Source organism: Motacilla alba, chromosome 2 (assembly GCF_015832195.1).
Source record: "Motacilla alba alba isolate MOTALB_02 chromosome 2, Motacilla_alba_V1.0_pri, whole genome shotgun sequence".
NCBI classification, from domain to species: domain Eukaryota; kingdom Metazoa; phylum Chordata; class Aves; order Passeriformes; family Motacillidae; genus Motacilla; species Motacilla alba.
In genome coordinates this window covers 66,807,204-66,834,521 of record NC_052017.1, presented here as the reverse complement: position 1 = coordinate 66,834,521, position 27,318 = coordinate 66,807,204, and the positions used below count along the sequence as shown (strand labels likewise).

Genomic DNA, 27,318 nt, shown 5'->3' with positions numbered 1-27,318 from the left:
TGATTAGCTCATTTGTCATTAGTTATAACACCAAGCAGAAAGAAGAAGTCGAAGTACACGGAAATAACACCCTCCAATTCTGATTAGCCTCTTGTTTATACCGCATTGTGGGAAGCTGAGGCTGCACTGGCTCACTTAACCCTTTTGCAGGCACGAATGTTGTAAGTCCCGTGTCCCTTGGAGAAAGGAAGGAACACCTCCCTCCAGAGTGTTAGCAAGAGACAGAAGCGATCCTGCAAACTACCACCACCATCATGAAGACATCAAATGCTCTTCTTTTCATCTTAGTCCTGCTTTACATCAATGCCAGCACACAGTGGCCTACGCACACAGTCTGCAAAGAGGACAACCTGGAAATATATTACAAAAGCTGCGGTGAGATTTTTTTACATTTCCATTTTCCTTTTAGCTGCTCAACAGAGTTGTTCTTATATGCAGTGAGTGATGCTTATAAAGCCAGGCAATGAATAGAAGGGTTACACTCCCAAAGCTGCACTGGGTTTCACATCTAAAATATCTTTTGTGTTTCAAGTACAGCTGGTTTTGGTTCACACACACACAAACCTAACTGTATTTAGAAGATAATAAAGAGGAAATAATGTAACAATTCAGAATAATAAACCGCTGTGAAAAACCCAGTTTAGCATGAAAGAGATGACTAAGATCTTTATCTTGAAGTTAGGTTAAAAAAAATGTAGTAAGACCCTAGGTCCTTAACTTTTTTACCTCTGGGATGAAACAGGCTCTTCAATGCACTGATCTGCTGCTTTCCTAATGTGCGATGAGGCTTAGGTGATGTGCTTTCTGTCCTCCCACTAGGAATGACAAGGGACCCAGTGTGACAGTGGGAAGGATTCATGTTCTGTGCCATTGCCACTGTGCTTAGTGAGACTTCAGCAGCAGCCCTTACCAGAGGCATTTCCCAGGGATCACAGGGTTTTGTTTGTTCTTTAAATCTGTAGAGAAGAAAAGGAGCAAGCGACACTGGAATTGACTGAAAATGAATTCACTGAATGGTGCCTGCTTTCCACCTCTTGCTTTGCTGGCCGTGTTCCTCGCCTATTGTGCTGATCTGCTTTACAACTGGGACAAAGGGAATTAGGTTCACAGACGCCTCATTCATTTTCCGCACGTGATTTGAAAAGTGATTCATGGCAAATGAGCACCCTAGAGTTTGTTTTTCCAATTCATCCAGTTACAAAGGGTTTTCCCGGGGGCTTTTCCTCGCCTGTAGCTTTCATGCGTTTTTGCACACCCATTAAAATAAAGCCAGTTAGGGACAAGAGAAGTAAATAAATATTTGCAATGCTATTCTTTACTGGCCTGCTCCCAGGGGACTAAAGTCAGGCTTCATGTTCTATAAATGGGTATAATGCATTAAGAAAATATTTAATTAGATATTGAATACAGACTTTGGTATTGCCTTCATTTTAGTAAAAATTTATTGCATAAGTGAATTCTGTTCCCTCAACAGGTCTCAGTCAGTATGAGATGCCTTGACACAGAGGGACAGGCTACAGTCTGAGTGCATTCAAAGATGATGAATTTGTCTGCTGGCATGTGCCAGTTAAATGTTGCTTCTTACTGTGCACATCACTGGCCTAGCTAACAATATGCATTTGTTTAGAGTCATTTGTTTGTGTCACTTCCTTTGGTTTGCCATGAACAGAGAGATAAGAGGTACATTCATTCAGGGGGAATTGAGAAGCACGAGCCAGAGATCATAAAGGTCAGGTCCCACCACTTGGAGTGGTCTTCTGTTCTCCTAGGCACAGCCATGGGAGATGAAAAGATTACATATATGTGGAAACAATGCAAGTATAAAATGAGATTCCTTGTTTAAAGTCAGGTTCCTTTCTCCCTTACTGCTCTGTTAGATTAAAGTTGAGGCAACTCACAACTGCCATCACAATGTCCTGCCTTGCCTTTTTCCAGAGGCTACCACATGTGTAGCATCAGCCCAGGATACACCATCTGCATTGCTGCTGATGCAGTTCATAGTCCAGCAGTTTGCATAAAGAAGAAGAATTTGAGGTGCTTGGGGTCAAGCCCCAAAATCTACAGGTCAGGAGGATCAATCCAAGTACACTAGTCCCCATCTGTTTCAGAGAAGACCCTGTGCTTACTGAGCTCACTGGCAAGCTCGCAGTGGTGCACAAGGTGCTGATCACCCTTCCAGGAGAAGGGAAGCTTTGTCCCTGCTTCATTTCACTGTAAACCATAGCTAGATGGGCAGAACACAACTCCATTTTTCATGTGTCCTGACAATTGTTCTCACCCACGAGGACACAGACTTGTTAGTGTTTGACGAGACCCTTTCCCATCAAACCTTCCCATTAAAAATATGTAATGGCAGCAACCGCAGAGTTGATATTAGGCAACTTCCCACACTCTTCAGCTATTTCAGAGGAATACTGCCCCATATGTCCCTCCAGTCTGAGAAATTCCTTTGGTATTTCCTGCTCCACTGAAGATATCAGAGGATGTCTCATTTGGGGGATAACAGGAGCCATAGTGAAATAACAAGTACAAAATCTTGGGTAAAGGATTGCCTGTTGGCTTCAAGAGGGTGAGGATTTCACCTCTAATGCTGTTACTATAGACTCTAGGATGCTAACAGGGAATTAGGATTGTATCAAGTAAAATATAAGGATGTTAAAAGAATTTTTACCAAGTACTTCACAACTTGTTTCTGGAGCTTAATATCCTCTCTCAATAAATTATTAGAACTCAGTTGGAGCATTTTAAGAGGAGCCAAGTACCCATTTTTGCTTTGCTGTTTATCACATCCTCTCCTATAATGCAGTAAAAATCTGACTAAATTCAAAAATGTGGGCTAATGTAACTGTGATTAATTCAACAGAGAAGTTCAGGCAGATAACTGAGAAAGTGAAGCCATCTCCTGTACCCAGGAGTAAGTTGCAACTGCTGGTCACAAGCAGTTGTTCTAGCAGCATCCTGCTCCTATAGCACCTAAGATACAAGCATGCATCAGGCCCCCAGCCTCAGCCCATGCTCTGGATCCTATAGAAAGCATCCCCATTCCCACTCAGCCACATCAGACTAAATGTTCTGCAACCAGGACTCCAAGTCATGCATCAGAAGTAGGGGCTAGACAAGATCCTAGTGATCAGTATAATGCAACTGTCAAAAAGAAATCAGACAAAAAATCTCAGCAGCAAGTCCATGGTAAGAAAATCAAGCTGAGAGGCAGGTGGTCTAAAAGTAGAGTAAATAGACAGTGTGCTGCCTCCTCTATGTAACCACAGGAGACATAACACCGAGACAGCCTATAAATAGCAAGACATTTCCTACTAGGGCCACTCTTCCTCCCAGAAACAAGTGACAAAAATGAAGGAAGATCTCAAATGACTGCAAATCACTTTAGAAAACTGGGCAGAGATCCTGAGATAAAAGCAGCACAGGTTAACATCTCTGACTGAGAAAAGAGAACAGTAATTGGCAAGTCTATGCACAGACATGAAAAGTACCTGCTACATAATGGCCAATTTCTACCCCTTTTAATTTCACTGTAATAATGCTTTTGATCTTTCTAGCTACATTATAAAAGGCAATTGTCTGGGAAGGGAAGGGCAGGTAGGCAATGGTAACAAAGTGCCCTGGGCAGATTCCAGTGTTATTTGAGTAACAGGCATCCACTTGGAAGTGCAAAGTGCAATGCAGTCCGAGACAACAGAACATAACTCCCTAACACGGCTACCAGCACCTGCGTCTAGATCACTCATGTAAAGCCTAATTGTCTTAATTAGCCATGAAAACATTCTTAGTATGTAGTGTTCAAATGGGACCCCTTTCATAAGGGAAAGCAGGTGATTGCTCCTGCAGACACACGAAAAATATTTTCCAACTATTTTTGCAGCTCTTTCTTGAAATGTTAGGTGGGCCTGTATTAACACTTTAGTGCTCTAGAATGTCTGCTTTTGTTTCAACCAGCAAGCTTGGTGATTATTTAATTAAATTATTTAGATTAGCACCTGGGAGATCTTAGAGCTGCCCACTGCCTGAAACTGTAGGTTTCTTTACAGTGCAGAAACAAACACTGATAAGACAAAAGGTTCTAAAAAAGATATGGACACCATCAACCATTAAGAACTCTGTTTTCTGTGCAATGGAATAAATAATGGGGAATTTCAGGGAGCTCTTCAGAAGAGTCAAAGTACTAGTATTCAAAAATGACATCTTCAGAAATATTCCCAAAACTATATAAAAAACTGCTTAGACCACTGTTAGAGACAAACATTTTTTAAGTACAGACAAACATTTTTAAATACAAACATTTTTTCCCAATTCATATCAGATTTTGTTTTCTTTTTCTTCTGTTTTTCATCTGAAGCAAGGTTAATAGCCATTAAAATTTCAGGAGAAGGAGCAAACAATCAGTATTCATTTCAACCTTCTGAATTAAATATGAAATTGGCTGCACCCTTCATAAGTTTTATATCTGTATATCTACAAATTTTAAAATAACAAAACATATGTAGGGATATGGGCAAACGTTTGCTATAATTCATGTCTTCCGCTAGACAAAGAACCAGGGCTATCTGGTTATCTAGGAGATTATTTTTACATGACAATGCCTCTTCCAATACAGAGAAGGTCCCGCTGAACTTATGTCCAATGAGTTCCATATTTGCTTGCATAATTCTATGTCACACTTGAAGCGGTGTCATTTCTATAATCCTTTTTCCTGGCCTCCAGTGGCACAATAGGAGAGAGTAGCACTGCCCACTTCAGTACACACTTGCATTGAATTGCATTCGTAGATAGAGGAACTCTCATTTGTATGGCTTTTCTTTAAATGTGTGAGCTCAGATTTGGATCTCTGTTAAAATGGCCCCTTGAACTCAACAGGGAGTAGAACCCACTCTGGTCAGATAGTGCACTACAGACATGCTCCTGTTAAACTCTGTATTGAGGGTACTTTTCAGTGCTTAAAATAAAACAAGTGGAGACAGAGACAAATTAGCTCACAATTTCCTGATGATTTGTCTGTCCTTTCTGAAGAGTTTCAGGCTTACTAGGGTGCCCCTCATACACTCATTATACTTTCTCCTACATACTGAGAGATCAAAGACACTATTTTTCTTAAATTCCACTTGTTCCTTCTTTAAAAATACAACTGTAACATCAGGTAAAATAATACAATTTTTAAAAATACACCTGCTCATTCAGCAATACCAACTTGTAAACAGTACTGTTAAATTTGCACTAATTTTACAGCATGTCACCTTCTGTCCTCTATGTCAACCAATGTAACTAGTCCTTTTCCCTCCCTGACCACATACTTACATTATTTACTTAAAGGATGCAAGTAATCTGATAGCTTCAGTTGGGAAAGAAAGGTCTGCAAAAAAAGTTCTCACTCATGCCTCTTCAGGGCAAAAATTCTTCCAGACACTTGGTAAAAAGAGGTTCTTTTTCCATTATTCTTTGGATTTTTGGCAGACAGATTGAGCCAGATGCTTCTCTTGGACTTATTTATTTATTTCCCTCAAACAGTCTCCAGCAATTGCTTCTGCTTCTAAATTATTTAAAGCCACACGACACAAACTCCCCTCTGATCTTTTGTTGCATAGATTGCTAATGGGCAAACAATCAAAGAACTTAAGAATTCCACTTGAAAACAATTTTTCGTTTGTTTACTCTGTCCAAGCCATCTTACTGTCATAGCTTTGCTGTTGAACTCATCTGGTATAACTTACTTATTCGAAGGGGAAGACCAGATGTGTGCATGTATATTTCTGGCACCAGATCCTAACAAAATGAAACTATCATCAGAATCAAGGTAGCATAGTTATGAGTGTGCATGCAAATCTTCTTTTAAAATTTTGGTCCCTCCATGAATTAAAACTATCCCATCTATTACATTCTCCCCATCTCATTAGAGGATTTAAAGTTTCTTTTTTCTATGTGAACTCTTGAGGTGATTTTGAACATAATTTTACCCTTCTTTCAAAGAGGGGGAGAGTAATTAGTAAGTTTTAAAATGTAAATGACATAGAGGAGTCGGAGACAATTTCATACCTTCAAGGTACTCTGGCAAAAACATTAGACTCAGTACCTAGACTTTAAATCTTTCAGTAAAATCAATATTAATGCTTTCAGTGAGACTAGTAGTGGAGAGAATTAACCTCAGCTGAATTTCTCCCACCAGGCTTTAAATTCTCCCATCTAATTTAGTTCTCAGTGGTTTCCTCACAGAGCCAAATTCTTCACCAAATCAATTAAGGTCCTGCACCATGGACTGCAAAAGAGGGTTGTTTATGTTAAGTAGAGACAGCCTCTCCTGGTTATCTCCAGCTGATAAATCTAAACTGGTTGGCATGCTTTTTACCTACTCACTTTTGCCACATCTTTAGTTGCTGTAGCCACTGACTCACTAAGGTAAATATAAGGATGAGTGGTAACAGTTCAGAAGGCAAGCCATAGAAAATTATGCTCTATCCTTTGGAAACATATAGGAGAGACATACCTAAAAATGGTATATTACATTACAGTCAAGAAATACTGTAAGCAAGGAAATACTGTCATTTGCTATTGGATACTGAATCTGAGCCTAGGGAGGGAGCACTCTAATACACTAAACAGGTGAGTCACAGCCATTTTAACAATTTGATAAAAATTTGAGATTAGGTCCTGTATGACAATAAAGCAGAAATTATCAAAAGGCTGCATAAAGTCAGGAGCAAAAACAAACCACAGTTGATGGTAAGTGCTCCTATGCAAAGCTTTCTCTGTAAGCCTCTAAGCAATAAAGCATTGCTACATTTTCTTGACATTGCCACATCATCTCATCTAAAGCTGTCATCAAGGCCTCAAAATATATCTGGACCCTACTATGCTTACAGTTTAGCAAAGAAAATAGAGGCAGGAGATCAGATGCTCACAGCAATTTAATATCCATTGGGAAAAACATCCAAAGTATTCTAAGAAAAATTAACACCTCAAAATGAAAAAAACTACATCAGTATTATTGTGTGTTGGTGTCACTGAACCAACTTTAAGAAGGCAACCTAAAACTAGGGAGAAACAGTGACCATCAGGGACAAGATGTTCAAACGCCCTTTACAGATTCACCACATACCAAGTCAAAACCCTTTGGGGTCTGTTCCAGATGCTGCTTTTAGACTCAGGAGAGCTTCTAGTTGCCAAAAGCTAGCATTTTGAAAACTACCACAAATTAATTCAATGCTTCAGTTTCCCCATCACCTGAAGATGGATGGCTCCTGTCAAATGATCCAGCGGTGATCAGGCAGGTGGGAACCCAGCTAGTTTCCTCAGCAGAGGGAGCATGCAATTCCAGCTGTAGCTTACTGCCGTGCTCCTGTAGTGGATTTAAACCCATCATGGGGAAATGGGAACATTTAGCCCATTTATATGCTGCTGATTACTGTTCTGTATAATCAGCAGTATAGCTGCTATCCCAGAGCATGGCATGTGTCTGACAGCAGGACAGATTCCAGCAATGTTTGGTTCTATTTCTGACACAACTCTGAAAGTGTGTTGTGAATCCCCAGTCATTCTGGCAAGCACTGATGTCCAGAGATCTCAGTCTCAAGTAGGGCACTATGAAAAAAATTATTAAAAAAAAAAAAAAAAAAAAACATGTTGAAGAGGGAAGAGACAGCTCTGATTAGGAATACAGGCAGTTACTGTAAGCATCTTATTCATCCAGTGCATGGTGTTTTCTTACCAACGAAAGAACAAAGACTTTCTCTCTAATACAGTCCCTGCTGGGCCCAGATTAATGCAGTATTTTCTTGTTACACTGCTGTAGTTGGAGCCTGCCCTGTCTGTCTTTCTCTCTCAAGCTAACTAGGACAAATCAGGATTTTCAAGTACAGATCTATATGTGTTATCTCTCAAATCCTGCATCTTTCAGTTTTGTCCTCTTAAACAGGCTTGGATAAAGCTTTGTCACACCACACAAAGCACAGAAACCCCCCCTTTCCAAATACCACCTCTGGCAAAAGCAAGGAAGAAGCCTGCAGATGCTGAGCCTCCCCTCAAGCCTCAGCCAACAGCTCTAACAAGCCTGCTGTCAGGAAAGGTGCTTCAAGCAGGAAAAGGCAGGGAGACTCAGGGCATGTCTTTGACAAGGCTGCTTGATGCATGACACCCCCATCCCCAAACACAGCCCTGCACCTGCAGAGAGCCCCTCAACACCTTCTGTCTTCACAGGGGCTTTCCTCCACCTCATCACATCAGCCTGGTGCCAGAAAATCTCTTCCTCTCTTCTCTTCCTGACATTTGGAGAAGCCTTCTAAGCTGCTGTTTCTTAATATTTGCACATTTGGACATCAGTTATACTTCACAATGAGTTTTGTTTGAAATACCAAAAGACAAAATCTTTGTCTTTTATTTAAACTAACTTTGTAGAACACTGAAACCACCTTGCTCCAAAACTAAGGTCACAGGCATCAGCTAGCAATGCCTGTTCCTCAATCTAACCAAGAAATATATAACAGCTCTATGCATAACCAGTGTTCAGTATTCTTGGGAGAGGACTGGAAATTATTTAACTTGTATAAACCTTTTTTTTCATTTTTTACAGTACATTTTAAGTTTCTTTTGCCAGTGTCCTGGGCTTTTTTAGTTTATAGACTATACTGAAAACAAATCTTCAGACTTCCTTCTACAGCCATGTAAGTTTTATCAAAAAGGAAGCAGAGTTATTCACTCCATTGGATATCTCCAAAAGCTTTGGAGGTTTGGGTTTAAGCAACCTCAGAAACCACAAGTTGATAGCACTGTTTGCAAAGGGGAACTCCCACAGACTGTAACCCCAGGACATTAAGGATACACGAACTCTGATCTTCTCTATTCCTTCTCCTCTATGTTGCCTAAGCAAGCCAGAAAAGTTCAGGTGATAAAATTTACAGTGACTTCTGCAAATGAGGCCAGAGTTGCTGAACTGAACTAGGCCAGAGTTCCAGTCTGAATTAGGAGGAGTCTAGAGCTGGTCATAGCTAAGGCAAATGTCTTGGGATGAATCATTCTGATGATAAAGTAGACCCAGCCAATGTGAGTCTCACAATTTATTCTGCTCTCCTCTGAACAGAGGGTCACTCTGCCCCTCCCAGACACATCTGGATGTGACAGTGGCATGCAGTAAAGGCAGACACAAAGGGAAGTTCATTAAACTGAAGGTGCTCAGGGAAATACAGATACATAACTGGAGAGCTGCTAATTCACCTGATGCTTCTTTCTCAGTAGCCTATAAGTAGATTCCAGTGTCAAATATAACCTTGAGCATTCAGGTTAATTTATTTAAATAGACATTAAAGGGAAATTGTTGAATGAATACATAAAGCCTGAAATCCCAAGCAGTTCCTCATTCTTTCTCTCTCCTTTCATCACCTTGAATGTTGTAAAGACTAATGATTTAATTTTATTAAGAGCTTTGAAGGTGAGGAGTATTGGGTAATTGCTGAATGTTTCTTCCTTGTGCTAATTTCCATCTCCTCTAGTACCAGCTTGTCCTTACCTGACCCTAGCTAAGTGCAGTTGTGCTATTTTATTCCATTCTGTGGCTTATCTGCTCCTAAAAGTACTATTTGAAGCACCCAAAGCTTACCAGTTTGGAGGGTCTTCTTACCACTCCAAGGCTTACAGATGTGGACTTTTACAAGCAAAGCTCATCTGCTTGCTGCTGCTATTCTCTTATACCACTGATTTTCATGGTCATATGGAAACAATGTGATTTTAGAGCAGATTCAGAAGAGAGCAAAGCCAGTACAGGATAGTCAAAAACATTGGAACATGGGGGCGGGGGGAAGGGGGCGGCGGGGGGGGGGGGGGGGAAGGGAGAGGGAAGAATAAAAGACAGAGGCTGTTGTACACCAGTGCAACAAAATTCCTAGAACAGGTGCTTCCCATCTGGCCATGCAGTTTCTGTAATGCCCAGTTATTCAACTAGCAGCTCAGTCTCTGAGGGACATTGCCACAGTGGGTTAGCACATTATCATTCCCAGCTGTCCACTTCCTCCTGTGCTCTGGAGATCCCCTCCCAGGAGGCTGTAAAGGCAGCCCCAGCTCGCAGCCCTGTGCCTTTGTGCACACCCATGTTCAGCAGGGGCAGGAGCCACTGGGCCCTCCACTGCAGTAACCAGGGCACAAAAGGAAGTTCCCATCTGTTTTCCTTGTCACTGAGGTAACACTGCTGTAAATATGTCTGAGCTAATCTACCTATGCACCTTCTGCCAAGAACAAAAGCAGGGGGAAAAAACTCTAGGAAGAAAAGTTCAAAAACTCATCTGAGCTTCTAGGCTGTACTACACAAACCTGCTCAGTCTTCTAAGAAAAACCCAGCCAAACCCATCACTGTGAGCACCTTGAATAGTAAGTCAGGCCGAAATCTTGCACTGTGGTGCCAGCGCACGTGGAAAACCTCATCCCAAATCAATATAGGAACAAATCTCCACCAGGGTACTTGGGTAAGGGTGAAATGGTGGTGGGATGTATGGGCTCAGCTGGCACTAAGCCACGTCAGGGGTGATTGGTAACAAGATGCCAGCTACATCCCAAATTCACCTCTCACAAAGCTACTACAGAAGGCAGTCTTCAGTGAAAGCTGGCCATTCAGTGCTAGATACAGTTGGGAGCTCAGCATCAGCCGCAGCATCAGGTTCAAATAACAGGTCTGGAAGGTCTTGGAGTGCATGGATGGTTTACAAAGCCAAAGACTTTCGCAGAGCAGTTGCCCAAAATTTAGTACTGCCTAGAGAGAAACTTGAGTCAAAATTCTGCTTCCAGACACCTTTCATGCTAGCTGTAAATATGTTGCAGCCTAAGTCCTTCTCACTAGATACACAAAAAATGCCCTTTTCCCCCTCAGTAAGCAGATTTTCACTGATAAACCTCAATGTGTTTGCAAAATTTCCAACAACATTATGAGTGTTGGTGATTTATCAAAGCTGAATTGGAAAAGCAAAATTCTGCAACCAGTTAAAGAGTTTCTAGATTTAATTATGGGAGAGGGAGCAGATTGAAAGGAGTAGGTGGAGGGAAGTCTGGGAACATACAGTACTGTGCACCATGAAATGTTGCAGGGAAGTGGAAGGCTGAAGGGCAGCCCCACGTATTTTAGAGATCTAACAGTAAATGTTATTGCTCTGCACATGTGAAAGACATAACATGTATTTTTTTCAGTCTAACCAGCTCACTTCAGATTGAGGCAAACACGGAAGAATAAGTATTAAACCTCCATAGGAGACACACAGTGACTCACAGTTGTACATCTGAGATGAAAAACAAAAAATGCAATTGTCTTGAGTTTCTTTGGCCACAGGAGGCACTCCTCACGATTTAAGGAAAGAGGGGTATGGCACAATCCCTTAGTGCCTAAAGCCCAGCTGAATTTACAGATTCCTCCACTTATCATACGGCTAAACCCCACTAGTTTTATTAATTTTGTTATAGTAGCAACGTTTCTCCCGACATGTTTGGGAATCCAGACTCCATGGCACCGTAGCTTTAGCAACACAGCCATTGTTTCAATTGATTTCAGCAGGAGGTCCCCATATATGCCACAGTATCTAAGATTGCAAAGTTGGATTGCTAAATCTGAGCGGGAGTTTCCACAGGGATGGTCAGAAAATTAATTGAGTTTCTTCTGGCAGCGGAAAATTTTACATTTGTCAGCAACAGAGTAACAACACAAAACCTAAGTGCTCCAATCCACAAAATCTTCTGTAATTCCTCATGTGAGTGCCTCCACACTGTCTTCTTCTCTGAGGCCCAGACAGCACCTCGGGATCCTAGGCTGCATCACTAGCAGTGCAGTACAAGACACCCAGGGCTACAATGCACTATGAAATGTGTCATCTGTCAAAGGAGCTCAACCCATAGAAATAAACAGACATCCAGACTAAAATAACCCTGAGATGAGGGTCATTGTAAGAAACCCAAGCTTTCCAAAAAAACTTGGTTTCATGACCATACCCTTTCCACTCTGTTACTGATGAGAAATTTTAAGTTCAAATTCTAGCCCTAACGCCACAATTTAATTTGTTCATTACAGTACAGCCTAGTCTCTTTGAAAAGAGAAGGGCATTATGTATGTTCTACTGCCATGTTTGACTATAACTCCCTCTTGAAATTGCAGAGCCAACAATTTTAGTAACTCGACAACCAGCACTATTTGTAGGCATCAATGCCCAAATTGCTCTGAATCTGAGCAGCTGCTTCCTGAACCTTATCATCACACTACACTCAAAACAGAAACAAGAGGGGCTCTAGCAGAAGTCCAGAGGAATGCGGAAACCAAGCCCTGAGAGACAGTAGAAACCAGAGGGGAAGCAGGAGTAACGGCCCTGGAGAAAAGAGAAGTTTGACATGCTTTCCAGCTGGAGCAGGAAACTGCTCTCCTAACTGATTCCAACAGCTTCTGAAGCTGCAAAAACAAAGCTGGAACTGACAGGAATAAGAAAAAAGGGGAAAGACAACCCTCTGACTGTGGCCACACTTGATAAACAACTGCAGGCACTAACTTTTTGTCCCAAGCAGATTATGCAACTGCAGAGACTGCTTTAGTGGTGTGGAGGACAAAACCGAGCACAGGGACACAGAGCTTTGGAAATATCAGTTATTTTTATCTCCCTCCTTTGAATAGTCATTTTAATTTACCAAAATTTAGGGCTTGGCTGTTAGACCACACTGATAATCCGTGGGCTCACAAAGCCTGTCTTAGTTAGAGCCCTCCAGGTCCTCTCACCACTTTCATTCATTCTGTGATCCTGTCTAAGCAATCAGGTTTTGGTCACACAAGCTTGCTGATTGCCAGCTTCTACAGCTGTGGGGCACTACCACAAAAACTGGGTTAGACTATAGGGATGCTGGCTCAGCCTCACAGAGGACACTTGTGACTCAGGTTTCACCACAGCATCAAAGGAAAATTCTCCCAACCTGTTATTTTCAACTCAGTGAGAAGATTAATTCAAGCAACAATAACGTAGAAACAGAACTCAGTTCCCAAGTCTATATTTATCACTACCAGATCTGGGTAAACCAAGGAGCCTATGGCTGCTCCTGCACATGCCACAGTTGCTTCTCGTTTTTCCACAGAGAACTATGTTGGATGTACAGGCTGGCTGGAAAGCCATAATGAGGGACAAAACTATGCCTAAAGCAAGTTTGAGGCTCAAAGTATTTTTCCAAATTGGCCAAATCTTTCCCCTCCTGCCACAGCTTTGGAAAACAACTGCACGTTCTATTGGTTGTGGCAGCTGAGCTGTCAGTGGTTGCTGCTGCCTGTCACCAGAGAGTGACATGTCGGCAAGCCTTCAGGCACAGCATCAAGTCTCATGGAAGCTAGCAAGGAAGAAGGCAGAAGTGGTAGGAAAAAAATTATGCTTTTACAAGAGTTGTAGAGCTTTTTGCAGAGAAAGGTATACTGCAGGAATTGGAAAGAATCATGTTCATGATAATTATCAGTCAAAGGGCTCCCTTTTGGCCCCACAGCTCTGCTGAACTCTTCCAGAAAAGGAGAAATGTAGAATATTTGCTGGCTTAGAAATATCACAAGATGACGGACCCAGAAAAAAAAGTGCTGCAGTATATCAGCAGTATCTTAACGCAATTTTATTTTCAGTTTTGGACTTTTCATCCCACTCCAGAATTTGGTTTCCTAATCAGCTTCACCAAGCCCATCTTGTGATGCAAATTAATTGATAAACATCTTCATAACCAATTGCTCCTCAGTGCTGAGGAAGGAATGGCAATGTGCAGAGTCTGGGAAGAGCAGTTGTGCTGAGACTTCACCATTGAATAAGTATTGGCCACCCACCATTGTGGGGAACTTTTCTTCTTTGAGCTTGGTTAATTTTCCTACACAGAAGATTCTAGCCTCACACAGGTTATCACCTAAGTGCACTTCAGACTGAAAGGGCAGGAAGGACAGAAGTAGCTATTGAAAGCAGGGTATAGGAGCTCTAAGCACTTATTGGAGAACTTTTAAGAAATATGCAATTTGTTTTTTATAACATTTCTGTATTTTATATATTATATATACAGTCTCAATAAAGTATCTCATTAAAGATACAACATGTAACCCACTGCTTTGTGTCTTCAAACAGATCCCCAGCAAGATTTTGCTCTCAGCATTGACCATTGTTCTGATATTGCAACCCACACCTTTAACATCAGAGCTGCAATGGTCCTAGGTAAGTGAATTGCTATTTTCTCATGCTGTACACAGGTAATTCATATGTGAGTGCTGATATTAAGAAGTAAGCAAGGGTGACGATATCCTATAAAATATGAATGGGCTTCATTTCTTAGAAATTTCAAAACCAGTGCAGGGTTACAAAAATATCAGTTCTGTTATGAACTCAGCCTCAGACTACATATGTCACCCTAAAGAGGTGATACCAGCTTTCAGCCCCTGTTCTGCTCCTACTCTTCATTTGTACACATGGAGAGCCAAGGGGGGATTGCTACAGAGCTCATCATCCTCATAGCTAAGTCTTCTGGGGAGAGTCTTGTTGACTCTCACACACATTCTTGTGTTAGTACCTCACCAAATTTCCAAGGCTGTGACCCTTGCAGGTAGGGGTCTGAATGAACTCCCACAGAGCAACGTGGGGACACCCCTCTGTCCCTCCTGGGTGTACAGAGAAGCGTTCTGGGAAAGTGCTGGTCTGAGGCAACAGTCACACCATCGGTTTGCCACCTGCACTTGTTGAAATTACACCCTTCAGCACCTGACTGATCAGCAATAAAAGGTAAAAACTGGGTGCACAATTTAATATTAACCATAGCTTGCTTTGTGATTCTTTCACAGGAAAGCCACCTCTTGCAGACCTGAGCCCTGAGCTCATCTAGATCCTGCAATACCAGAGCATAAATATGAAAGTGCTGCTGTATGCTCTTGGTGTTAAAAATAAATTTGTGTGCCAAGTGTCTTTTAGCACCTGGGAATGCTTCCTTGCATGCAAAAGCTCTCCCTTCCTGTGGGACATGTGGGCTATTTGTCCAGGGAGCATCAGCTTTCAGGTGGCTGCAAAGGTAAACAAGCCTGAAAAAATCACACTATAGACATTTGCAAATACTTTTCCCACAAGTCAGAGTACAGGACCTCCATCTAAATCCAGTAGCCTCACTGGATCTGCCTGTGTCAGCAAGCCAGGCACAAGCAGGCAACCTCCTAGCACTGCCAAGCTTCTGTGCACAGGTTTGGCTTAGGCCAGTTACTGTTTTCCCAGGCAGCAGTTACAGATCACAGGTTGCTCCCAGGGGTCCATTGGATATGATCCCTCGGCTAAGAACACAAGAAAAGTTTAGCTGTTAAGGACATGAGATTTGCTACATCATTTGACCTCAGAGTCAGGAAATGGTCATGGGCGTAGTTTAATTAACAACCAAGAGAACTGCTATTATGTCCCTTGTCACATACCTTGAAGAGTCTCGAGACCTGTTCCTGAAGCACAGATTTCTATGTATCAGGAGTCCTCCGTGATGGCTCAAACAGCAGGGATCAAAAACCAGAATCTTTTTAAAAATAAAATACTAAACCTGTTTATCCTTGTGCTTTCTCTGAGCTCTCTTTCTGCTTTGTGTGTAGGACACAGCATCAAGGAACTCCATATCAAGCTGGACATGATCATAAATGGAAAGACTGTCTTAACCTACTCAGAGACACTTTGCGGGCCGGGTCATTCTAAGCTTATTTTCTGTGGCAAGAAGAAAGGAGGTAATTTAGGTGGCACTCTAAGTGTTTGATGGCTACTGAATACTCCAAGCAGGATGCACCCGCTGTGCTGTTCACTGCACCAATACATCGTAATGTTCTGTTTACTTCACCAGCATGTTAATGGGTGACAGGAACGCAGTAGGACAGAGACATTTTAATTTAAGGGCCTGCTTTTCCCCCCAACCTGTTTGTTTGCTTTACTCTTAATCACAGAATATTGCGTGCCCATGGGATTTCAAGTCCATCAAAAATAACTGTGGTTATGTGACCCCCATCTACCAGCAGGGAGGTTCATAAGCCCTATTTAGAGGCATGTGCTTGTCATGTGAGCAAGAAGTATGACAAAAATAAAGGCTAGCTCTGTAAAAGAAATGGCTGAGCAAACAAACAACCATTCTGAACATGTTCTTCACTATTAAGCAAGTCACACCTCCTGTCCTTAAAGGCAATTCTTTAACCACTTTATGAGGAAATATGCTCAACTAAGGATATTTGGAACAAGGTACTATTTGCTACTATCTATGGTTTGCATCTTCTTACAGTTCTACATGTGCCTATGCAGCAGTCAGAGGAATTCAGCTCATGCCAGTCACACTGCCAGCTGATGAAGACTTGCTCTAGTTGGTTTAGAGTGCTATTGTTTGCCCCCAGAAAACTCCCCCAGGCATCTCTGGGCCCAGGTGAGCCTGGGCACCTCAAGGCTCCTTCTGCCACAACCCAGGCTAGGTAGTGCCAAGTTAGCTGTGCCGTCTGGAAGAGCTCTGGTCATGCTTCTGGACTGCAGTAGGCATGTATCCATTAATTTTTAAATCCCCCTCACATCATGATCATATATTTAGGCTGATTTTATAAAAAAAAAAAAACCAAAAAAAAAAAAAAAAAAAAACAAAACAAACAAAAAAAAAAACCAAGTAGAGCCACAGAGAAGTTTGAATTGTCAGAGAACCAGATAGTTACAGAAGCTCTGTTTTCCTTGAATCACTTACATCTTCAAGCTGACAACACTGCAATAACTCATGTGCAAGGGCCGTGAGTTTAAAGACCATGCACAGCACTACTGCTAAGACAGTTCCTGGAAAATTACTAAGACATTTCACACTGCACAAAACTATCACAAAGAATAATAGAGAAATGCTGCATGAGCAACCAATTATGTAAATCCTGTAAGCCAGATAGACAAAAAAATTAAATTCAGAAGTTTCTTCAATTGTGTATTGAATTATAAGAGGAGAAAACCCACCCACAGACCTACTGAAAAACTATCTTGTTCTGATGAAGTACTTAATAACATCCTTTAGTGAATACATTAAGGAGAAGTAGAGTCAGTCCTGAGCTGAGCACAAACTGCTATTCATTCATTAAGCTACAAAGCCAAAACCTCCTGGGGTTTCCAAGTCTCTTAATCTTAAACTGACAGGCGATTGTTTCTGTTAATTGAAGTACATTATGACATGAACACATAGTTGGTTGTTTAAATAATACTATATATCTTAATTTAGAAGTACCCTGACTTCAGTGCAAAGACGTCTGCCATGCACTTTTTAATACACACCCTCTCAACCAGTAGCTGGTTTTATTTAGTAATTAAGTCACAGTGGGAAAGAAGTGAACTTTTTCAGACAGGTTCAAACTGAAAATGAGGTATTTTAGTATATTAGTTGACACTCAAATCTACCCCATATTTTAGGGCAGAGAATTGAGCTGAAGACAAATTTCAGGCAGTTCAGGCATAATTTACCATCTTAGCACAGCTGTAAATCTGACCTAATGCCTGTGCAAGAAGGACAACTTCTGAATGGCCAAGTATGCTGACTACTAAGACATAGGAGAGCAGAGAGTCCTTTGAACTGAAGCTTTTCATGGAGAGTCCCTTTTTCCCTGTTGTATGGGCAACATTTCCAACATCTGGCCAGACCTGACCTGAGTTTAAATGTAGTTTCATACAGAATTTGCTTGCCTTTCACAAGGAGGCCAAAAATTGCCTGCCCCTCCCTCTCCTAAAATTAGACAGAACATCATCCTTCTACAGGTTTTGTTGATCCACTTACTTGTGGGGAAAAGCAGAGCAGAAGTTACAAGAAAAAGAGACTTTTAAGAGCCGGATGTGGCAAAGTCTTAGTTATTTGAGGGAAGTTTACTTTTTTCTTTATTTATATTTGCTCTCCTATAATGCTACCGTTTTTTCATAACTGGAAATACTCTCTGTGCTGGAAAGACTTAAAATAGCTGGAGATTTCATGTTCATCATAATCATCTAGTATTTACTATTTTTGTTAACCAAAGGCCATGTCTGGCACTGCTCACTCAGACTCATAAATAGGATTCCAAGATCTTTTTCTTTTCTTTGAGCTATATACCTGTTGCGAACTTGGTAGCTCAAAGTTTGCAAGGAAATTTGCCATTGCCTGTTTAGGAACAATAGCAACAAGATTGCTAAATTCTTTGTGGCATAACGTGAACTCAGGCCTTCCTCTTTTTTTAGTAAAACGTGCTGGTCATTCCCCATTTCCTCCAAAGAAAACAGTTACGTAAGATTTAACAGATTTCCCAATGCAATCACTAAAATCAGAGTGCAAGATCTACCAGGGTAATATTAAGCAATGTGCCAACCACAGCTTGCAGGCTTAAGCAAAGCTACCTGACAAAAAGACAGCTGCCACCTCTGCAAATTTTCTTTTGGGCTCAACTGACATAGGCACCATCACAGCACTTGCACAATTCCTTGTGCACACACCCTAGACCATAGAGAAACCCCCACCTGGCTTCAGACCTCCATTCTTTTACATTATTGTCCCATTCAGTAGGTGTTACAGTAAGCAAGTTTCTAAAACAGCATTTGTGAATAAAAGTAGAGAATATAACATGAATTAAAAGACTGGCTATCACATAAAGAATGTTGGTAGCTGTTTCTGAGAAAGCAGCTATACCACAAAGCTAGGTTTTTGGGCTGACATACAATGCCATCTTGCTTAGCCCCTTCACCTCACCTTTTCCTCACCAGTAAAAAGAGTGACTTTTTCTCACCTGGCCATGTATTTACATATGTTTTTCCCCACTCAACTAGATATCTGTAGCTGGCAGTTATTCACATCGTTCCTTTATCCATAGCACCCACAGAAGCTGTGTGTCAGTTGCATCGGCACAAGATTGTGTCCTAGAAGAACTCCAACATGGAGCACTGAAGTTCTAAAATATTTAAAACATAGAAAAAGGAAGAGGTGGGTGCAGATGTACAGGGCCTTTATATAGTATAAGAGTGTGAGAATGCATAAAGATTTTCAGTGAAAGGAAGATTTGAGAAAGAGGAGTGAGAATTTCATTATAGGTGTTTAGTCAGGAAGGAGAGGCATCTTCATGACAAATGATAACTAGTAATTTGAAGTAATCCTCAGGAAGTTCTTACACATTTGAAAGCTCTGTCTCAGACTGGAAGCTACTAAAGGCATGCTCACTAGCAATGAAAAGGACTAAGTCCCTTTTGGTAGAAACAACAGTGAAAAGCTGCTACAAAAATACACTAGTATCACCTTGATTCAGTGATATAACAGAAATATTTTCTAGGCAGTTTTACAGAAATCACTTTCAGATAAATCTATAAGAAAAAGGGCTGAAAGCAAATCACTGCTGTCAGCATGCTTGACAGGTACCATAAATTACCAGCAGACAAAAAAAAAAAAAGAAAAAGGGGAATATTTAATTGGAAAAATGCACTCATGGTTTATGCGCTTCCAAATGTGTGAGTATTTTTTGCAACCACATTTGGGCTTTTCTCTAGGAAGACCATAGAATTCTTTCAATAAGATAGGCTGAGTGTTTGTGACAGTTATACTTACTGCAGCAGATGTGTTCATCCTCTTTCAATGGAGGAATGTAAAAATGTATGAATATATGGAGAAAAAATGCATATTAAGGATGCTGTGATAAACTGCAGTCCTTCAATCCTAAGCCTTGGAGGATGTTTACACTTTTGGAATTATAGTAGAAATCCCCATGCAACTGGAACAATTAATAGTCTTTAAAAAGCCTGATCCGCTGAGGAGGTTTCCATGGTCCAAAGTGAATATGAATGATAAAATTCAGCAGATTTATGAATCCATAGTATTTCCAGACAGGTCTCAACTAGCTGAAAATGAAAGCTGCCCTTGCTTTTCTATAAGGACATACTTTCAAAGCTGCATAATTTCCCCCTCCCTTCCTTGAAGCAAGGAAAGTTACAGGAGTTTTCTAAAGGACTGGTTACAGGACCACAGAACTGTTGAGGTTGGAAGGTCATTTGAAGGTCATCTAATCCAGTTCCACATACTTCAAACAGGGCCATCTGACAGCCAGCTGCCCAGGACCATGTCCAGGGCAAGGTTTTTAGATATATCTAAGGATGGATGCTCTACAACCTCTCTGGGCAACCTGTGCCAGTGCTCACTCACCATCACAACAAAAAAAAAAAGTCTCTCCTGATGTTCAGAGGAAGCCTCCTGATTTTTAGTTTGTGCCCACTGCCTCTTTGCCCTGCCACTAGGCACCAGTAGAGACAACCTGGCTCCATCCTCTTTTACAACCCCACTTCAAGTATTTGTACCTACTGCTGTGCTGTCCCCTGAGGTTTTTGTTCTCTAGGCTGAACAGTCCCAGCTCCTTCAGTCTCCTCATTGGAGAGATGTTCTAGTCCCTTAATTCTATCAGTGGCCTTTCACTGGACTTTCTCCAGTAGCTCCATTTGATTCAGCTGTGAACCACTGCAAGACCCCTGGTTAAAAAGAGCTAAATAAGGGTAAAGCCGAAGCATAAAGCAGTAAATGCGGACCTCAAACTGGACAAGTAGTATCTGCTGCTTCACATTTGAAGGCCCCCTAAAAGATAATACAGCCCATGACAGTGATTTCTTTGATAACAGAGCAAAGGCATAGCTACAACATATCAGAGCAATCAAGGAAAACTTCTCAGAGTGGGCTGAGGCAGAGCCCTGAGACTGCATTCATCTAGTTACTTTATCACAGTGAAGTGTGTGGGGAAAAATAGCTTCTACCTACACTAGATGAGAGATTAGCATTGCCATCATTTCAGAAGCAAATTTATGGCCTGATGACACCTACTTCATTTTAAAATACAGGCTTTGCAGAGCCTGAATGCTGCATCTATGTTTTTAGATTCTGGATGGCTTTCTGAGAGCCTAGATGAGGTCCTAACAAGTCACGTGATCCAAGAGAAGCTTCCATGCCCCCATGCAGAAGGACTTTGGGTGATTATTCACAGCCCAGTTTCCTCTTCCCTCTCCTGTGCTGTCATCCAAGATTTGCTAGGCTGTGAGTTGACTGAAGAAAAGGCAGTCCTACAAAGCTCTCTACTGAACAAAAGAACAGGCAAAGCACAAGCCCCACCAGTGCATGGCCCACACCACCCTGAGGGGGCAGCTCCCAATATGCCTTAGATCACATTGACACACACAACTCAAGTCCCAGGGGAGTCACTCATCATCATGCAGTCTCCAGCGCCTTTAATTCCCATTTAGAGTCTATTAAAGCTGTGAACCAAGAGGTGGGCTGTACTGTATTTTTAAAATTTTTGAGTCACCGCTCACTGCAGTGGAGATGTGTCAGACTCCTGGGCTCTTGCTTCGTGCACAGAAGCAAGTGGCAATGATGACTGCTCTCTGAAAACAACAAGACTTCTTGCTGTCCACATGAATTAGCCAGGGATGCAGAGGGGAATGAGTACAGTACAATTGCTGTAGCGTAGCTGATCAGTTTGAGATTGACAAGCCAAGACATACTTATTCTGTTCTCTGTTTTGGGATTAGGTTTTTCAGGGCAACACTGAGTTGTTTTGCATCTTCTCCACCTCCCAGGACCATCAGGGCATTACATTAAATAAACTTCTCACTAATGCAAAGGTGTAGAACACTGGTGATATCTCAGGTGTCTCCTTTTCCTAGTTTATCTTATTGTCATGATTGTTTCATATAATTTTGTTACAAGAAATTTCATGTCATTTGTGGGAAAAACTTTCATGGACTGCTTTCCAAGTCCATGCATGGTGAGATGGACCATACAATCTAAAGATGTTACAAAGCTTTTATCCAACCTTTTACAAGAAACAGTTTAAACCAACAGTAAGACTAGACTAACTAACTCTCTAGAAGTGACAAGCATCAAAATGCCAGCACATATTCATATAAACATGATGAAACACTCTGTCACTGTCAAAGTAAGGAATATTTCATGACACCTACAAAAAAGAATCCTTAAACAGTTCTTAGACTTTTTCATGACTTGTGTGGGGCAAGTTGTGCAAGAAATTCTGAAATACTGAAACATCTACAAGTTTTATTTTCAGACAAGTCTACACAGTTTGGCCCAGTAAGCTATGAAGAAGTAGGAGGAACTGCAGAACAGCTTGCTAATTCTCTCCATTAATGCCAAAGCTGCCCTTTCTTCAACAGCCAAGAGCAGGCATACCTCTTATGATTAGGGAGATGAGGATTGGAAGGTGGAACTCCCAGGCTCTATTCCAGTCACCAACACAGTTGTAATGACTTTAATACCTCATGTAACTTCTTATTGTACACTCCCTCAGCAGAGAGACAGACATGTTCTTTTTACTTTAAAATCATGTTCAGTAAGCAGTCAAAAGTCCACACCTACACAAATACTCAGCTCAGATTGGTTTTTCTAAAAGTTACCAAAACAGTACAGTTCAACTGCTGCAGCTGCAGGTGTTCAATAGCTCGTGCCAAAGGACTCGAGTCTGGCAGTCCCCACCTCCCCTTTCATTTTCAGGATGTGTGATGACATAGGTACTCTCACCTGGTTGTGCAAAGACGTGCCCCCTTTTTCATTCACGTGGGCTGCAGACGCTCCTTGAGCCCAAGCTCTGCCTTGCTTTCCCCATAAGGCAGTAGACATCCTGATATTTCTCTCAAGAGGGCTGTTGCAGGAGCATTGTTGTGTTGTGTATGGAGCATTTTGCAGTTCCACAATACTTGTCACTGGAGGCTTTGAAATGCCATTACCAAAAAAGCATCTATGATCAGCTGACTTTTTCCTTCCTGTGCTGCATGTCTAACCATCCATCACCATTGTTGCTTTCCAGAACATCTCTATTATGAGGGACCAGTCACATTGGGAATCAAAGAAATCCCTCAGGTAAGTTCGTTGCAGCTGTGTTCTCAAGCAGAAGGGCTTCCCGGATGAGGTAAGGTCAGAGGACTACCAGCAGTCACCCCAGCAGATTTCAGGCTTCCCCAGCTGGCACACTGGATCTGATAGTGTTTTATATTAATAATCCTTTTCGATATGAAATTAAGTGCCTTTGCTTATAAAGAGTTACAGAGGCACTACTCTCCAGCAACAAAGTTTTTTTTCAGGATAGCAGATGTCTGTACCAGCATTAAGTCAGACAGCCATAGAGTTCTTTAGTAGGCTCCCCCTCTCTTACTCTTAAAATAGCAAGAAAAGAAGCAGTTCAGGGGACTCCCAAGAGACCAAGGCTGCAATTTTGCTCAGTCCTTAGTGAACAATTTGGAAAAGCTCATTCATCCTCTCTGGCTATAAAGGCATTTTAGACAGCTATTGCAATTGAACGAGTTCCACTGTACATACATGGTCTCAGGCAGAGAGACCAAAATCTTCCAGGTGGCAACTGAAGGTACAAGTTATTAGGCCAAGAATACTTTATCTGAATTTATGGAGCCTTAAAATAGGAAAATAATTTCTTAGGAAGGTGAGAAAACAGGCAGCACTCTAGGCAGTGTTCTGAATTTCCTGGTCATCCATAACAGATGTTTTTTACTGGCAGCCTTCTCCACACACAGCTAAGTCTCCTAGAAGCTCAACCAAATCACACTGCAAAAAAAGAGAGATTCAAATGCTGAATGCAACAGTCTCTTAACTGGGCACAGCATGAAGATATATTTGATCAGTATATAACAAAGGATTTTTTTAGAGACATACAACAAAGAGACTGGATTGAAGGGAAGAAGTCAAAGTCTTTGATTATCAAGGCATCTTGTTGAGAAGGTAGCAAAGAAAGGATCACAGTCACCACTGAAAAAGCACAGAGTTCAGGTGGTCAGTCAAATACCCCTTAGATTTACTTGGAGAGGCACAGCATGAGCTCTCAGTTCTTCAGCAGCAGACATAAAATGTATGTCACAGGCTCAAAGATGAGGTCTGGGATCTGCTCAGCATTGGATTGCTCCAGGCAGGAAAAGAAAACAGGATCAGAACAGGGATACAGAACAAAGACATGAGTCCCAAAGAAGCGAGCTTGCCAAGACCTGCAGAGGTGATAACAAGGACAGCTGGCTTCTGGGAAGATCGAGCCTCTGTAAGTGCTACCATCTCATATGTCTCAATCTTCCTTTGGTGATAGCAGCAACCAGGACCTTCATTTTCCCAAAGCTTTCACACAGGGAGCTGGACCCCCATCATGCAGGCTATTATCCAACCCTAACCAGCCTGCTTCCCTAAAGGCTATATATACCTACAGAGGCTGTGTTGAGCACTGCCTTTTCATGTCTCACACAGGAGTGCCTGAGCTCACATCAATCATCATCCTGCTCCAGGAGCAGCTCTACTAACATACTTACATAGTAAAGCCTCAAGACAAACAGATGAATAGGTCTTTAAACCAAGAAGAAGCCATAGAAACATGCACACAGACCAGTAAAACTCCAATTCTGGTTAAATTAGCTGAATTTTCAGCTAGTTTCTGGAGCCAGAAACTCCAAGACTGATCACAAGCCTCTTTTAGTAACATTATTCATCACAAGCAAAAAATTATTCAAAAGGAGAAAAAAGAAATCTAATCACTAATAAGCAATGGAAATGAGTTATTATGAAGTCTCTTCCATGAATTAAACTATAAGCTTTTAGAGAGTTAACGTGCTTGTGAGAAAAGGAATAGGAAGCCTCTTTTATTAATTAATCAATCAGGCAAATAATACCATCCTCCCATGCTGACAAAAAGGAATGATTCCATACAGCAATCATCTTCTGCTCATTGCAAAGAACAGCCTCATCCGAGAAGCCTGAGGGATGTTTGCACACTCTGCACAGGAATTACAGCTAGGCTCTATTCTCAAGAGCATGTTGCCATTGGGCCTCTCTCTAAATTTACATTTTACTCTTAACTTGAACCTCTCTGTGAGGACACAGGCCAGGTATTGCTTTAAAAATCCCATTGTGAAAGGCCAGTGCCGAGAAGCTTGACTCATTTTAGCCGTGCCTCCTTCTACTCCACAACCAGAAAGGCTCTAAACAGGGCAAGAGCATTCTGTTGTTCAAAGCAAGGAGGTCACTGCTGCCAACCTCTCCTACCCCATGTTTTGCTCCCCTCCATGCTCCAGAAAAAAAATAAAAAGAAAAAGAAAATAGAAATAATTACTGCAGTGCCAGCAATACACAATGAACAAATCTAGTTCAGCTCTTCTTCCGAATCTGTTAAAGCCACCTTGGTCACCTCCCCACACAGTGCTTCTCCAAGTGTCTGGAGAGAGCCATTTTGACCTATACAAGATAGCCATGCCTTCTTTAGGGTTCAGATTTGTTTTGCACTGTAATGATATAAGTTCTCCCCAAGGCCTGAATTCATATTTTCAACTACCCAATTGGAAATAAGACTACTTCTTGTTTTATTATATAGGAATTCATTATAGATTGAGTCATCTATAAACACACTTCCCCCAGTGCGCTCTGTTATAAAAATTCATATCACTAAGACTGAACAACAAGACCTATGCAAGAGAAGCGCCAGAGAACTGAGCACCTCTTTTTCCAGTTACTAAACAGCACAGGCCATACTGTGCTTGCTTATAAGAACCATGAGAATTTACAGATTTACAGAATTTGCAGATTTGAAGGGAATTTTTAATGCAGCAAAACATTACATTCCCCTTGCACTGTTTAATTTTCAATTTGTGCTGTCAGCATTGATATCCCTGAGGAGAGTATTTTGGCAGAAAATATGGGCACATCCTTTACTACCTCTGAAACATTTGGAGCAGGAAGGTTTTGGAGGAACTTGATGGGAAAAGAATTGTTCTGTTTCTAAAAAGAGGAGTCAGAAACTTAAGCAGTTATATATTACTGATGGGCTAATCTCTTGCTTTGCATTTTTCTCATACAGGGAGATTACACTCTTTCAGCAAAGCTGACTAATCAAGATCACGTCATCGTCGCTTGTGCCGATTTTACTGTGAAAAATTATTTAGACTATTATTAGCAACAAACCGATTTCATGAAAGCTACAGACTACCAAAACTATTCAAGTGAAGTAGGCTGCTTGCATGCTACAATGATTCTGAAGAAAATAATCCTCACATGGTGATTCTCATGCTGTTCCTCTTTATAATTTGCTATTTTCAAGAAGTTACTAGATCCTCTAGTGGTAATTTTATCTCTAAATGCACACTGTAGCCTACTTTTTTCTTCTAATATATACAGCTGTAAAAAGAAAGTATCCAATACCAACACTATCATCTTAGGATGAAAATAGCATGAGGCAGAACAGGCGAGAGCCTAAACACTTTTTGCAATAAGTTATGGAGGTATCCATTTCTAACACAGGCTAGAAGATGACTTTCACATATACCACATATTATGCAGTTACAGAACTCAACATCTTAAATCTTCTCTGGAGCCTGTCTGGAGATTCCACTAGCACAGCTTTGTTATAGCCACAGAACAAAAGGAAATAGGATGAATATGCCTTTTTTCCAGTGATCTATGTCATGCCATTGGATTCATATTCTAGTCTTCTGGAGTCTACCTGGATTTTTTTGTTCTGTACTGTCTTTTAAGTGTTGTGTGAATCATTCTGTACTTAGGCTATGTGCTCTTCTTGCTTCTCAATAAATTCATAATGAAAGACTGTTTTTCTCATTTTTTGTCGTGATTCTCAGATCTCTCCAAAGTTTAAGGGGGGAAAAGGATGAGGGAAACAAATTCAAAGAGTACATTATAAATATGAAGTATCAGTCATGTTTACACATACTTTATATTCACAGAGGGAAAAACTGTTCCTTGCTTTGAAAAGCCCCAGGAGAAGTAACACAAATTATATTCCAAGTGCAGTACATTCCCAAACCATTTCATTCCAGGAGCTTTTGTAGCTGACATAGATGATGGGTAGATAGATAACCAAGCACAGGGCAGCACATGGGATTAGGATCTTGGCTTGGAGAGTGTAGAGACCTGTTTGGGATCCTGCTATGGAGTAGGCTTCACTTGTGATTTGAAAAGGTATAGGCAGGAATCAGAGACACAGGAGGCTCCTGGAGCGGAGCACAAGTTTACAAAGGCTGGTCACAAGCATTGGGCTGCATGATTCATGTTGGAGAGGTTCAGCATGTACAGCTAGGGCAGCTGTGGCTCACATCTGGCCACCCAGGAGCTCTGACTATGGCCTCCATCCTGCACACCCACATTCTGCAGCTCAAACAAATTCCTGAGCAGCCAAAGAATCCAATCTGGTGCACAGATGACCAACACCTCAGAGCAGCCAAGAGCTAGCAGCAAGGGAGAGTCTCTTGTTTTCTTCTTGTGCAGCAAAACTCTCACCTGCTATCCCAGCAGCAGAGAGCAAGTCTGAGACCTGCTCACACAGGGAGG

At 41.4% G+C, this 27,318-nt stretch overlaps 1 protein-coding gene across 1 annotated transcript; it reads left to right on the top strand.

The window, feature by feature from the left end:
* Positions 1–26,578, top strand: LY86 (lymphocyte antigen 86). The gene is made up of 5 exons (XM_038126796.1): positions 1–375; positions 14,097–14,183; positions 15,584–15,712; positions 22,799–22,851; positions 25,835–26,578. Exons 1-5 carry the CDS (start codon positions 255–257, stop codon positions 25,928–25,930), a joined length of 486 nt encoding a protein of 161 aa, XP_037982724.1. The 5' UTR covers positions 1–254; the 3' UTR covers positions 25,931–26,578.
* The last annotated feature ends 740 nt before the right edge of the window (positions 26,579–27,318 follow it).

Excerpts from the sequence above, each read along its gene's own strand:
- LY86 (XM_038126796.1), top strand. The coding sequence starts at position 255 with ATGAAGACATCAAATGCTCTTCTTTTCATCTTAGTCCTGCTTTACATC. Across the intron at positions 15,713-22,798 it reads CTGTGGCAAGAAGAAAGGAG|AACATCTCTATTATGAGGGA; the intron begins GTAATTTAGGTG and ends GTTGCTTTCCAG. Across the intron at positions 22,852-25,834 it reads GAATCAAAGAAATCCCTCAG|GGAGATTACACTCTTTCAGC; the intron begins GTAAGTTCGTTG and ends TTTCTCATACAG.